Source organism: Tachysurus fulvidraco, chromosome 4 (assembly GCF_022655615.1).
Source record: "Tachysurus fulvidraco isolate hzauxx_2018 chromosome 4, HZAU_PFXX_2.0, whole genome shotgun sequence".
NCBI classification, from domain to species: domain Eukaryota; kingdom Metazoa; phylum Chordata; class Actinopteri; order Siluriformes; family Bagridae; genus Tachysurus; species Tachysurus fulvidraco.
The window spans coordinates 12,524,479-12,537,890 of NC_062521.1; the positions used below are offsets into that span (position 1 = coordinate 12,524,479).

Sequence of the window (13,412 nt, forward strand, 5' to 3'; positions counted from 1 at the left end):
TCTTGAATAAAAAAAGATAGGTACTGTTTTAGTGGTAAGTAGTTTATGTGCATTTCAGTGAGTATCGCATTTTTTACAAGAAGGATGTTGTAGGAGGGACAGCTACTGTTCACCAATATGACTATGAAAAGACCTCCAAGACCTCAGTGTATTCTTTGTCTGGCTCCAATACACAAATCCAGACTTAGCCTTCATTTTGTGTGGGCACATCAACTTGACCCTGGCTAATGATACATTTCAGACGTGTCCCAGTTTTTATCAAAAATGGCATTAAATTCATGGTTTTCTAATAGTACATTAACTCATTCTCTAATCTACTGATTATATTTGATCTAATGTACATCCGTTTCCCTTATGTAGATTGCATAACATTTGCAGTGTAGGAGTTGGGAGTTATATGAACAAGTAGAAAAGAGGACACAATGTCAAACAGAAAAAAACTGGGAAACTGAAAAAAAAAAAAAAAAACAGGAAAGATTTTTTTGTCATCTATAAATGCACACAATGTCTAAACTGTAGTCTGTGAGAGTGAAAGTGATTGTGTGCCTAGTTGGGGGGTTGGGGTGGGGTAGTAGGTGAAGTGAGATCTAAACGGTAACATGTAAATACCGCCTCTCTCCGCTTGAATCCTGTCTCCCATAACTGTTCAGAAAACGCGTTAGTAAACAAGGAAGCCTTGACAGGGCAGTGAACCAGCGGCACTGCAGCGGCGCACACAGATGTGCTGTCGGCTGCTGTTTGCCTGCTTCATTAATCGCTTTGGTGTCAGGCGCTGCGCTGTAATTAGAAAACGCTCAGGTCAAAGGCAGAGTCGTGTTTGAGTGCGTTTTAGCGAGTCCGTTCGAGCGCTCTCAGCTCACGCCAATGAGGCCAAAGAGTTTGCAGAGCTGGCTATAATCCTCTGTTAAAAGAGGCACTGTTTGTACTAACGCGGTGTAAGAAAGCGAATCACTTCCTTTAGTAAAACCGGGGCTTTTCATCTGCGGCGTTTCATCTCCAAATTGACAATCAGCAATGAGAAAGTGCATCAGGCTACACAACACGGATTTCTATTAAACACCCCGAAATACACACAGGACAACATTTAATATCAGTTAGGTTTTTATTCGGTAGATTCCATATAACTCTACTTTATCATGTCTCTCCTCCACGTTTATCCTCTTTATTAAGTGAGATATTAAGATCCCTGAATATGACCCTCATCAGATTGACCACAACAGTATAAGCATCAGTGCGGCCGTTGTAGGGAAAGTGAGCCCAAGACAAAACTCCCGAAAGTAGCCACTGCAAAACTGCAAAAACCGACACCTCGTGTAAAAGTGTCTTCATCGGCCATGATCTCGAGGGAGGAGATCTGCTTAGTGTGCTTACACGAACGAACACCTAACGATGGCCCAGAACAGACCTGCGACTTTCAGTTGACACCTTGAAACTGAAACTGAGTTAATGCACTGTCACTGACATTTTCAGGTGTCAGAGGTCACCGCATGCATTTTGAACCATCCAAACACACAGCATCTGCTTGAAAATCGTTTGTGTCAGTTGGATCAAGATCGCTATGTTGAGATACAGGATTTCAGATGGAACTGAAATGTGATTAGAAGGTTCTGGTGTGTGTTTTTTTCCCTTATTGACCTCTGAATGTGAGGGTATTTGTTCCGCTGTGTGGCGCATTTGGCGGCGCGCTTTGATTCCCGAGAGCCGAAATAAGATGATTTGGGAACATCAATGGCTTCTCTCAGCTGCACTGGGCGCTTCTGGCTCGCACAGCCATGCAGGAATTTGTACTAAATCTAGACCCCCCGCTCCTCATCCCCCGACCCCTTTTCTGTGTTCCCGGGTTACCTCCGGAGGCATATAGTGGAAAGAGCCATTAGGATATTTGACAATCTCAGCTTGTTACAACTCCATCAGTTAATTGGATCCCTTGTAGCTCGGCTCGTTTGACTCATCTGCTACTTTGAAAGACAAAAGCGCGAAAGGGGGTCGTTGACACCTCGCACTACTGGGCGTGTATAAAAGAGCTGTGGCTTCTCCTGGTAATCATTCCACTTCTCTCCAAAGCCGGAGTAACAGAGAGCCACGGATAACTTGCTGTTTTCTTTTCTTAACTTTCACTTTTTCCTGGGAAAAAAAAAAAAAAAAAGCTCAAGAGGAAACCATGCAGATCCCTACACGGCCTCACGGACCCTACGGATTTTCAGTGCGTCCACAGGTTCATCTCCACCCGGACTGTTCCATCAGCGCGTGTCTGTCCACAGCTGCAAAACCCAGCTCCGGAAAATCATTCACCATTGACGCTCTGCTCGCCAAGCCGGACAACACCGAAAACACAAAGACAAGCCCATTTCAGGGCTCACTGAATCCTACGCCATCACCACCAGGTCTCTTTCTATATGCCGGACAGATGTGTCCACCACTTCCTCACTACCTGCACAGCCCGGCAATGATGCACACACAATCCAGCTATCCAGTCTACTGCTGTCCGCCCTACGGGTACCAGACAACATGCCCGGGGACTGTTTATTCACAAGGTAAGCATGGAGTTCTGTAATGCTTTTGCTCAGCTAAGTTTATTGTGTCACACAACTAAAATGTTCTGCCATTCTGCAGGTGCCACACTGTCTAAAGCAGGAGTTCACGCGCACTACAAGCACAAAGGGGGGAAATCAAAGCGGATGCGCACGAGCTTCACCAACGAGCAGCTGTCTCGCTTGGAAAAGGAGTTTGCGCGCCAGCAGTACATGGTGGGATCAGAGCGCTTCCTGCTTGCATCTGCACTCCAGCTCACCGAGGCGCAGGTAAACAGTTCAAAACCCACGATGTCTTTAACTCATAACACAAATAAACCCTACAGAGACGTCAATATACTAAAAAAAAAACTTTCCTTTTTCAGGTTAAAGTTTGGTTCCAGAACAGGCGCATCAAGTGGAGAAAGCAGAGTCTTGAGCAACAGCAGGCCAAACTTGCCAAACTAGGACTCGCGGTTCCGCCGAAAAGCCCCGGATCTCAAGGCCGCGAAGATGAGGGAGACGAGGACGAGCACGATTTCACAGAGGACTCTGATGTTGATATCGACGACTCCCTGCACGCCTGACAAGCCTTACTGTGACTTTACAACACTGCTTTTTGTACATATGTGGAATGCTACATATTTTTGTAGTACTACCTTTTGCATAAAAAAAGGGAAAAAAAATCCAATATATTTAAGTAATAGATAGCTATATATTTAAAACCGTTCTGTATTATTGCTCTTATTGGAGTACAATTTCTTCCTTTGTGCACGTTTGTATGAATGAAATAAAGGAATATATATTTTTCAAATACAATGCAAAATAATTTCGTCATGGATCAGGGGCTTTGTGAAGACAAAGCCATATTTGAAACATTTAGAAAATGCTATGGGATCATAACCTGATAAATAAATACAATTTCAGAACGGGCATATCAGATCTCAAAATCACACAATATTTCATTTGATCAAATTGTTTAAATATACAAATATATGTAATAAAATAACCTAAAAGATATCAATTATTAATTATGCATTTCCAGAATAAAATTATTAACTTATTATTTACTTCATAGATATATCTATATATCATTTTATACAGCAAGCATTTTGGAGGATAACACATTTGACAAAAATGATAAATTCTCATATGAAATTTAATTAGCTATGACTATCCAAATCTATGGTTTAGAAAAAAAAAACAGTGATCAACTTGGTGTAGCTTAGGAGATGAAAAAGATTAGTAAATTCTATTGGAAATGTTTATTTAATTCATGTTCCCACCTAAGAAAAAACAGTCAAAAATTCTATTAAGTTATTCAATTCAATCTCGTTATGATTATTTATAATAAAAGCAATAATTAAGGCCAGAAACATTTTTGTGTAAGGCCAGTATCTTTTTTAGCCATTTAGAAAACTGAATACATTTTCAGGTGGTGACTGATAGTATTCTGTTCACAAACTCAAGAACACACTTGAAACAAACATATTTTTTTCAACATAATGGTGTCTGGCTCAATATACATCTGCTCTACAAGGAAAGCTTTAGAACAGAATGCTGATTGAACTCTGTATGTGGACAATAATGCAGGCTGAACCATGTTAGGTTTCTATCATTTGTATACTGGGTCATGGGTAACTGAGTTGTCTATAAGACAGCCAGAGGTAGTGCTAATCTAAATTACAGCTGTGGGATTCAAAGAAATACTGGCACCTCTTTGGCACCAAGCAGATTGATTAATTTTATAGTGAAATAACGTGTGTCTCCACTTCAGAGACAGAGCCTTTTAGGCATGGTGCTGTCCTCCTCTTGTGTTTTCTCTGTAGCACACTGAAGCACGCTAAAGCCCGTTAGCATGGTGGATTTGTGCAGCCATAGGCCTGACGATAGTGATTAGTTTGGCTTAGTAATCCTTCACTGAGAACACAGCCATTATTAGTTAACACACTTGTCACAATGTTTCTTTTCTGCTCTCTTAATCCAGTTAATCCTCGAAGGAAAGACTGCAGATATGCTAAACCATCAGAATAATGGTGAATTACAGGTAGAGAACAATAAATTAAACAAATCTGAGAATACTTTAAACAAATTGATAAGCATTCTTTTCCTTTTGGTGAACCGGGGGTAAAAGGGTTTGTTAAAGGGTTCTTCAAAGTGTCAAAAAGGGCTCTACTTAGTTCTTTGCTAATAGGGATACAGTCTATTGTGGATTCCAACCAGGCATGCAACCAAAGATCCCTTACACATTCTTATCCTCTCATCCTTACATATTTGACCTTTTTTTGTGAGCGTGTACAGTTCTGAGGACATCAATAGACAGACGTGAAGCCTTTATTTCTATCTATCCAACTTATTAAATATAAATTTACAAAATCTTACTAAAATCACAAAATAATGCATTTTGATTCACCATAAAACACTAGTTTTTAAAGTACCATGTACCAGGGAAGCCTATAAATAAATTTAGATTATAATGCCATTTTAATACATTATTGGGTTCTTATAATATTTGAACAAACACATGAATGTGGTATAAGCCAAAACTTTAAAAAGCCTATGAAATATCACTTGGGAAACTTTAGCACTAAACAGGTTCCAATAACTAGACACAATATTAAGGTACACATTTAAATGAAACTTCTAATATTTAAATAGATGTATTATGTTCATAAGATAAATCTGTGCTCAGAGGGTTTTTGGAGTTATTTAACAGATAATAGGATCCGTAAATATGAAATGACAGGATCAATGTATGAAAAATGTATTTAGGCTTATATAAGGATATTATTTGTTCAATTTACCATGCATTATACAATGAAACACAGTGAACTTGTAGATTTTATTGTATAACCCTGTGAGAAAAAATTCTATTGTCGATCATAAAAAAAATAAAATAATACAATCCATGATGCAATATCTGTACATGGAAATGCAGCAAATTGACTTTACAAGAACACAGATTTGTGTTTCCCTGGAACTTAGGGGGGCACTGCCAGGAAAAGCCTCCTGTTTTTTACTAAATCTCCCTTTTCAGCAGGTACGTGTAACAGCTCTGTAAAGCATAGATAGATAAAAGAGGTGTTAGAACGACTACAAAAGGAATTAGACATATTAATTAGACATTAATATGCTCCTGATATTCTACTGCATGTTCATTGTGTCCATTTACATCTCTCTCTCTACAACTTTTGGGGTGTTGTGTGTGTGAGACTATGTATAAACAAAGCATCTCTGATGTGATCTAGTAATCCACAGCAGACCGAGAGATTTTAGGAAGGGGGGGCTTGAGAAAAGCCACAGGAACAACAAGAAAGGGGAGTGGAGCTCACCAGTCCAATTAGTCGTTGTTCCTCTCTATTCCCCCCAATGTGTTTCAGTCTGCACCCCCTACAGTCAGCATTAGCACTATGGCTCATCACTTCATCACTGCATGATATTTTAATGTGACAAATTCTCAGATAAAACTGATCTTGGCTTTCTCTGACACTCTGGAAAACAGATGGAGTGCAAAGATACCATAGTGTCTCTTGCTTGCATGCACTTGCCTGTGCACTGGTGCGCTCTCTCTCTCTCTCTCTCTCTCACTCACTCACTCACACACTCACACACTCACACACACACACACAGAGAGAGAGAGAGAGAGAGAGAGAGAGAGAGAGAGAGAGAGAGAGAGAGAGAGAGAGAGAGAGAGAGAGAGAGAGAGAGAGAACTGTCTTTTGGGTGACTTTCAATTGACACAATTACACAATTGTTAGTGCAGTTAACCAAGGATAGCCCAAAATGTAACACTAACTTTAACCTTAGTAACCAAAACGAAATGTTTGGCTTGGACAGTGTGGTTCGTATTTTACTGTACTGAGTGAGTTTTAAGGAACTGCTAGCAAAACATCATGCCTTATGAAATGGTGAAAACATATATTGTCTTTTAAAAAAGCATGAGATTTTTTATTTATAATTTGTTTTGCCTTTTTAAACGTTGAAAGCCGACGTAGGTGAGTGGAAACGTTTGCTGTTTGCATTTTATTTGTAGAGCACTGCCCTGCCACTCAATCTGACGGTCATTAGCATTCATTACTAACGTTTGAAGTAGACGAGGGCCATTGTGTCTTTGTGAAGGGATTCATATGGGACACACAATGACTTCTAACGCGCGCTGAGGAGCCTGAAAAGAGCACAAGGAGAGGCCCGGTCTAAACGAGCACTTTATGCTAATGCCACATCCCGTCTAACTTTTCAATAAAGCCTTTTTACTCAGGAAATTGAGTCGTTCAAGGGTGAGCGCGAGAAAGAGAAAGATGAGAAGGGGAAGAGAGAGAGAGAGAGAGAGAGAGAGAGAGAGAGAGAGAGAGAGAGAGAGAGAGAGAGAGAGAGAGAGATTTGAATCGAGCAGAGAAAGACCAAAAAGAATATGACATAAGTAACATAAGTAATAGTATCCATTGCACAATATATATATCAATGTGTGTGTGTGTGTGTGTGTGTGTGTGTGTGTGTGTGTGTGTGTGTGTGTGTGTGTGTGTGTGTGTGTGTGTCCTACCCTCTCGCAGGTGGAAAACTGCTTCATTTGTCATACAGATGTCAGTAGTAGAGCTGTTAGTGACTTTTTCCCAGCTCGTTCAGGCCGAGTGAAAACCAGCAGCTAGCTAAAGAGAACAGATTAGCTGAGCACACAAAGTTGACGTGAAACAATGTTGTCAATTAGTTTGTTAATGAATCGAGGTGCGATTGCGTCACCGGACACCTTTTTTAAAACAGGTTAAACAGACCTACCGCATACTCTCGCTTTCTGTCTCTTCTCTGTTTGCTGTCAACAACAGCCTCGATTTATTGCTGTGATGAATAATAAGTCCATACAACGAGGTATCAAGCTGTCTTCTTTCAGCTGCCTGCCACGCACCGAGCTGTTTTATTGTCTCATGGCGTTCTGTAAACAGAAAAAGCTATTAGCACTGTAGCCTAGTGTAAAACGCGTAACATGTCCTGTTAAGGGCTAAATAATTAGCCTGATGCTATCTCTGTTAGGCTGACCAAAAATCCTAGTCTACAGGAAGTGGACTAAGAATAACGGTCAAATGTAGAGCCCTCAATGGTTTCTCTATAGAGCCTTGGAATCCAAGAAGCAACTTTTGAGAAGCAAAGAACCCATGGCACTGTGAGTGGTGTCTACTCACAATTTCCTGGGTTTGATTCTGAGGATGGGGTTCCTCCATGGTCTTAAGTTTCCTCTACCACCCAAATCCTAAATATTAGGTTTGTTGTCTACAAGCGCGTGTGTCTGTAAGATGGTATGCAATTCACTGCTGTCCTGTTTAGGGGATTCCATTTATGACATTTGGCATTTGGCATATGACAACCATATCCAGAACAGCTTACAGTTCTTTGAAATCTGTCAGTGAATACATTCTGATACTGTTTCTCTAAAACATAAATTAATTCCAACAGTTCAAAAATTCTGTTGGGTTATATAATAAGAAAATCACCCCCTCCCTTAAAAAAAAAAATTGTAAGTGCTAATTTAAGTATTTAACTTAAGAAGGATGAATGATTCTTGCTGTCAGTCAGCTTATGTTTTGCAATAACATTTCCATTCACCAGAAAAACAAATTGCACTAAAGCATCAGTTATTGAATGTGCTTTCAATCATAATTGAAGTATTTCTCACATATGTAAATACATATGTCACTATAGTTACTTTTCTTATTGAAGAACTAATCAACTATTTCAACTGCTCAGCATATTTATGTCTGCCACAGAGCATGGCAAGATGTTAAATGCTCTCATGCAGTACAGCTCTCTGGAAGCATCTGCACTCATTATGTTTCTCCACTCATTTAAGTTCAAGTTTTCCTTCTAACCAAGATACATACACTGCTGGTTAGAGATCTTACTGTTAAAACTGGAAAAGCTAACCAAACAATAAGGTATATGTGACAGAAAAAAATGCTCACCATTACATGTCAAGTGAATTATGATGTATTTATTTTATTGCAACAATATGTATGTAATCATTGCTGTAAATAGTTAAACACTTAAAAAAACAACACGTGTTTCACAGCCACTACCACCATTGTCTATTAATCTTTTATCATAAAGGGCTTACCAAGTGTGCCCACCTTAAAGTGCTTACTTTCTTATTCTTATACCACAATTATTTCATCTTAAGTTCTCAGCAAGCAATAAAAGCAGATGTGCGTTTTAAACCTAAGTTATTTATTTATTTATTTTCAATTAGTAGTGGCAAAGTTGTCACATTTGTTCACACAGAAATATTACAACATTACATCTATGAAATGTATATTAATAATTATACTTCAAAAGTAGTTCAAAAACTTGACCTGTGAAGATAATACACTCTTGCCATATTCTTACAACACACCAGCACCAATCTATCATTTTAAATATAGACCTGACTTTAAATTCTTCTTTGCTAAAATGCTCCACATGGGGGCACTAGAGCATTCACAATTAACATTTAGTTTACATCGTCAGTAAAGACATGGGTATGCACCACTAACTTTTTTTTTAAATTGAAATCTCTTGGAATAATTGTAGTTTCTTGTGAAACTGCAGTGCATAATAGGTCTAAAACATAAAAGAGCAAAACGAGAAAGATTATTTTATCCAAGTTTTTATCCAAGGAATTTACAAGTGAGGCAGATTTAAATCCAACAATGGGTGTGAAAAATTCTCTTTTTGACAGTCCTGGGTTTTAAACTCACGACGCTCAAATCAGTAATACTGAAGTGAATTGTATATATGTATAATATTTTCTTCACCTCAATATTTTTTCAAATTTTTTTAAACATTCACCATAAGAAACCATTACACTCACAGCATTCCAACTTCAGCATTCCATTTTCATCAATAAAAATTCTGATAGTCATCTGAGAAAAGAAATGCATACCACAAATCAGTAATGCTGGAATTAACCACAGAATGATTAAAAAATGATCAAAAATGAATACATAAAATACCACCTTTCATTTGGAACATACATGCCCAGTAAAAGTTTTTTTTAACCAACTGTATTTTAATTATTTAATAGTTCATCATTAAATGCTTAGAATTGAATTTATTTGAATTAAAAAAGTTTACTTGGAAAATGTTATCGCTAATCGTTTATAATCTAAACTGTTCCAAAGTTTGAGTTGAGAGTTAGAATCTAGACAGCCCAAGAATCAGTTACACTGTACATTTCTGAAACTGCCGCATTTGTGATGTTATCTGGCTCATGTTTATGCATCAGATATTTCATATTAATTATCTGATGTGCAAATCAAGTTATTGTACTTATTATTATTATTATTATTATTATTATTATTGTTGTTGTATTTTACAGTTTATTTGCACTTTGAATTGGGCTGTAAAAGATAACCTACATATGGGAAACATTAAAGGAAAATACACACTGCTCAAAAATTTAGAGAATATAATTTTATATTAGAACACAGAAAACTGCACTCTCCTTATCCCTCCTGACTGGTTTGCCTCTAGTTTTGTGTATTGTTAGGGTCCTTGTCACTACTTTAGCATGCGGCGGTACCTGCAACCGAATCATGTGGCACAAGTAGTCCAGCTCCTCCAGGGTGGCACATGGAAGTTTGGAGTACAGTTTCAAGAATCTGAATGGAAAACGGGGACAGGCTGTTACACATGAAGAGCTGGACGGGGTCATAGGAGATCTTCAGTAGGTCATAGTAGATGCTCCTTTGCGCACTGCCAGTGCCTTACAAAATGACTTCCAACAAGCTGCTGGTGTGAATGGTTCTGACCCAACTGTCAGACACAGTCTGCATAAGGACCTGGCATCCTCTAGTGGGACCTATGCTCAAATCCTAGAACAGTGCAGCTTGTCTAACTTACATTATGAGGTGCTGTGCTGAAATTTGTGCAAGTTGGATTAGCCTGTAATTAAATGTATTTTTTATTATGATTTTTGGTGTGATTTTATCGATGGGTTGATGATTTTGGTTGCCACTGATCATTGTCAATTTTGTTCTCAAGGAACCACACAATGTATATAAGTAAAGATGTCCATCCTGAATATTTCTTTAATTGAGAAACGATGTGATTTGTGTTCCCTTTTTTGCGCAATTTTATATTTAAATTGTTTTATGTTTTATTAAAACGTGTAAAATGTTTTATTTTGAACACCTATCAATATTGGTAATCTCTGTTACAACTAATAATCCTGGAGTTGATTACTTTGGAATCCTGGAAATCTACTGCGATTTACAGAAATAATTCTGATGGAACTTTTCAGCTCCTTTCAACCAGCTGCTATAAACAAACCGACCTCTAGAGGGAAGTAGTGGGCAGAAGGTATGCACTACACAGTTCATGGAGAAGACCGATCACAGATTCACAGGTGTTTCATGCCACTGCACAGCACCTCAGCAGTTCTCAGAGAACTTGGCTTTCACTAATACGTTTAAATCTCAGGTAATCATTAAGCCACATGGGGTCACGAGGTCAGATAGTTAGTGAGCACAGGTCTGTAACCTACGTTCCTTGGCAACACATTTTATAACAAGTCAGTGGCGCCACACTGGAATTTTTATGCGTATTTTAATTAATGTTCTGAAATTTCGAGCTGGAGTCTAAAGCATCTTCATCATGTTGTTATATTGATTTTGAAGCAACAGCTGTAACGCATACCACTTCCACTTTCTGGGGGTCCAAATAGCGCTGTGTGTGTGTGTGTGTGTGTGTGTGTGTGTGTGTGTGTGTGTGTGTGTGTGTGTGTGTGTGTGTGTGTGTGTGTGTGTGTGTGTACAGTGTGTGTGTGTACAGTGTGTAAAATCTCCACATAGCAACATTTACTCACGCCTGAGTTTGCTGCAAGGTTAAATCTCTCACCCATCCTCCCATCGTTGCCTCTCCGTCCCTCTCTCTCTCACTATCTATCTCTCCCTCTCAGCATGGTAGATTTTAATTCTGTGTTTGTGCAGATGGCTGGTTGCTCCATTAGTATTCATTACAGATTCCATGAGCTCTTAATTACGGAACGAGAGAGAAAAGTGGCAGACAGAAACACTGGGTGAGACTTACTCTTACTTCATCTATACCCCACCCAGCCCCCATCCCGGCATATTTTAAGAGTATATAGCAATTATAAACTATAGCTGTGTATTAAATTTTTGCATGTGAGTGGAGCGCGGACCTATACCTAATGCGTATGCGTATAGGGTTTAAGGCAGGTGCTCTCTCTCTCTCTCTCTCTCTCTCTCTCTCTCTCTCTCTCTCTCTCTCTCTCTCTCTCTCTCTCTCTCTCTGCCTCTCCTTCTCTCTCTGCCTCTCCTTCTTTAAGTGCAGCTTTTTTACTGCATAGTGACACAGTTGTGATTAAACAGTAAAAATGTAGCTGAAAATGAAAATGTAGCTGTCATTCAAAGTAAGTGTTCAGTGCAGAGACACGACTTTTTATAATATAAAAAAGTAAATAAAAAAATATATATAACCTTCTTCTTCTTCTTCTTCTTCTTGATATAAATAATAATAATAATAATAATAATAATAATAATAATAATAATAATAAGAAGAAGAAGAAGAAGAAGAAGAAGAAGAAGAAGAACATTATTATATACAGTAGTAGTAGTAGTAGTAGTAGTAGTACAACAACTGGAATTATTATCTGCTCAATTATCTGCTCAAAGTAAACTTCAAAACGAAAACCGACAGAGCTGTTTTTCACCTTCATTTTTATTTGTTTGTTTGTTTGTTTGTTTGTTTTATTTTCTAGTTGGTTAATTACTTGCTTTATGCTTGCTGCAATTAAGCTCATATTTAAAATCTAAACTCGTCAAATGATAATGTGGAATTTGTGACCAGAATTCGGGCCTAAATCAAATTACCAATTGATATTTTCTGTCGTTTAAATTTTTTATATTTTTATTACAGTTATCACAATTACAGACACATTGCTGTGAAAATATACATCGGGATTCATACACGTTTTTTTTCTGCTGGGCAATAGATCCGTTGCAAATGCCGAGTGTGCATGTTCACGGGCTCTTTGCTTTCTAAATAGGCGCTCAACATGTTGTTCTGCCGACTAATGCTCAGCTCTAATGATTTTCTAATGTGCACTGAAGCTAACGAGCCTATGAAGCGGCTAATCATTACCTTTAAAACCACAAGATGAAACGCACGTTGACCGACCCCTCAGGAAAAGCGAGATGGGCTGGAAATTAATAGCGCAGCAGAAGTTCATGAACTCAGTACCAAACTGACTAATGTGTGCTTTTCATATCTTTCATATCTTAAACCACTAAAACGTATTCAGTACATAGTATATGTTTTCATGTTTGTGCGATCCAAGCTCCAAACTCCGGCCCGTAGCCCACAGCTTTAATGGATGATCTGTGTGAGCTGGAGAAACAGGTGGGGTCTGACTTTCTCTCAGATTCTTATCGATGTCCAGCTCTGGAAACTCTGAGTTAATACGTTACTGTATATAAGACGGTTCATGGTTTTTCATTAAAAAACCCAGAAAGAAAAGTAAATACGGTAGAGCTAGAACTGCAACATGTATAGTTACTCTAACTTATGAGGACTATACTAATTACAGGATTGATAAGCTATCTCATAATATTTGACTTTCTGGGCGAAAATTCACCCAAGGTAATTGGATGTTATCCTTTGTTAATAATCGAGACATAAAGAAAGGAGAGGCATGTTACGTAGGAAGCTGTTCCATTCTCTTTCCAAATTGCACCATGACAAAAAGCGCGCACATAAGCTTATATAGGCCTTGCCTATAGATAAGGCCTTGCCTAAAGAAATAAAGGAAAAACAAGATTTGTTTTTATTATTATTATTATTATTATTATTATTATTATTATTATTATTATTATGTTTTTTTATTGTTGTCGTGATGATGATGATGATGATGATGAT

At 38.2% G+C, this 13,412-nt stretch overlaps 1 protein-coding gene and 1 long non-coding RNA gene across 3 annotated transcripts; one reads left to right on the forward strand and one right to left on the reverse strand.

The window, feature by feature from the left end:
* The first annotated feature begins 1,817 nt into the window (after nucleotides 1-1,817).
* On the forward strand, nucleotides 1,818-3,300 carry noto (notochord homeobox). The gene is made up of 3 exons (XM_027142245.2): nucleotides 1,818-2,534; nucleotides 2,614-2,801; nucleotides 2,897-3,300. Exons 1-3 carry the CDS (start codon nucleotides 2,162-2,164, stop codon nucleotides 3,095-3,097), a joined length of 762 nt encoding a protein of 253 aa, XP_026998046.1. The 5' UTR covers nucleotides 1,818-2,161; the 3' UTR covers nucleotides 3,098-3,300.
* A 1,695-nt stretch (nucleotides 3,301-4,995) lies between these two features.
* LOC113639959 lies at nucleotides 4,996-7,826 on the reverse strand. Of its 2 annotated transcripts, none has more exons than XR_003439943.2 (4): nucleotides 7,685-7,826; nucleotides 7,284-7,437; nucleotides 7,051-7,156; nucleotides 4,996-5,565 (listed from the first exon to the last, which is right to left on the reverse strand). It is a non-coding gene; the product is annotated as an uncharacterized LOC113639959 (long non-coding RNA). The 2 variants fall into 2 exon arrangements; XR_007140459.1 differs by lacking the exon at nucleotides 7,685-7,826 and adding an exon at nucleotides 7,542-7,680.
* Nucleotides 7,827-13,412: the final 5,586 nt, after the last annotated feature.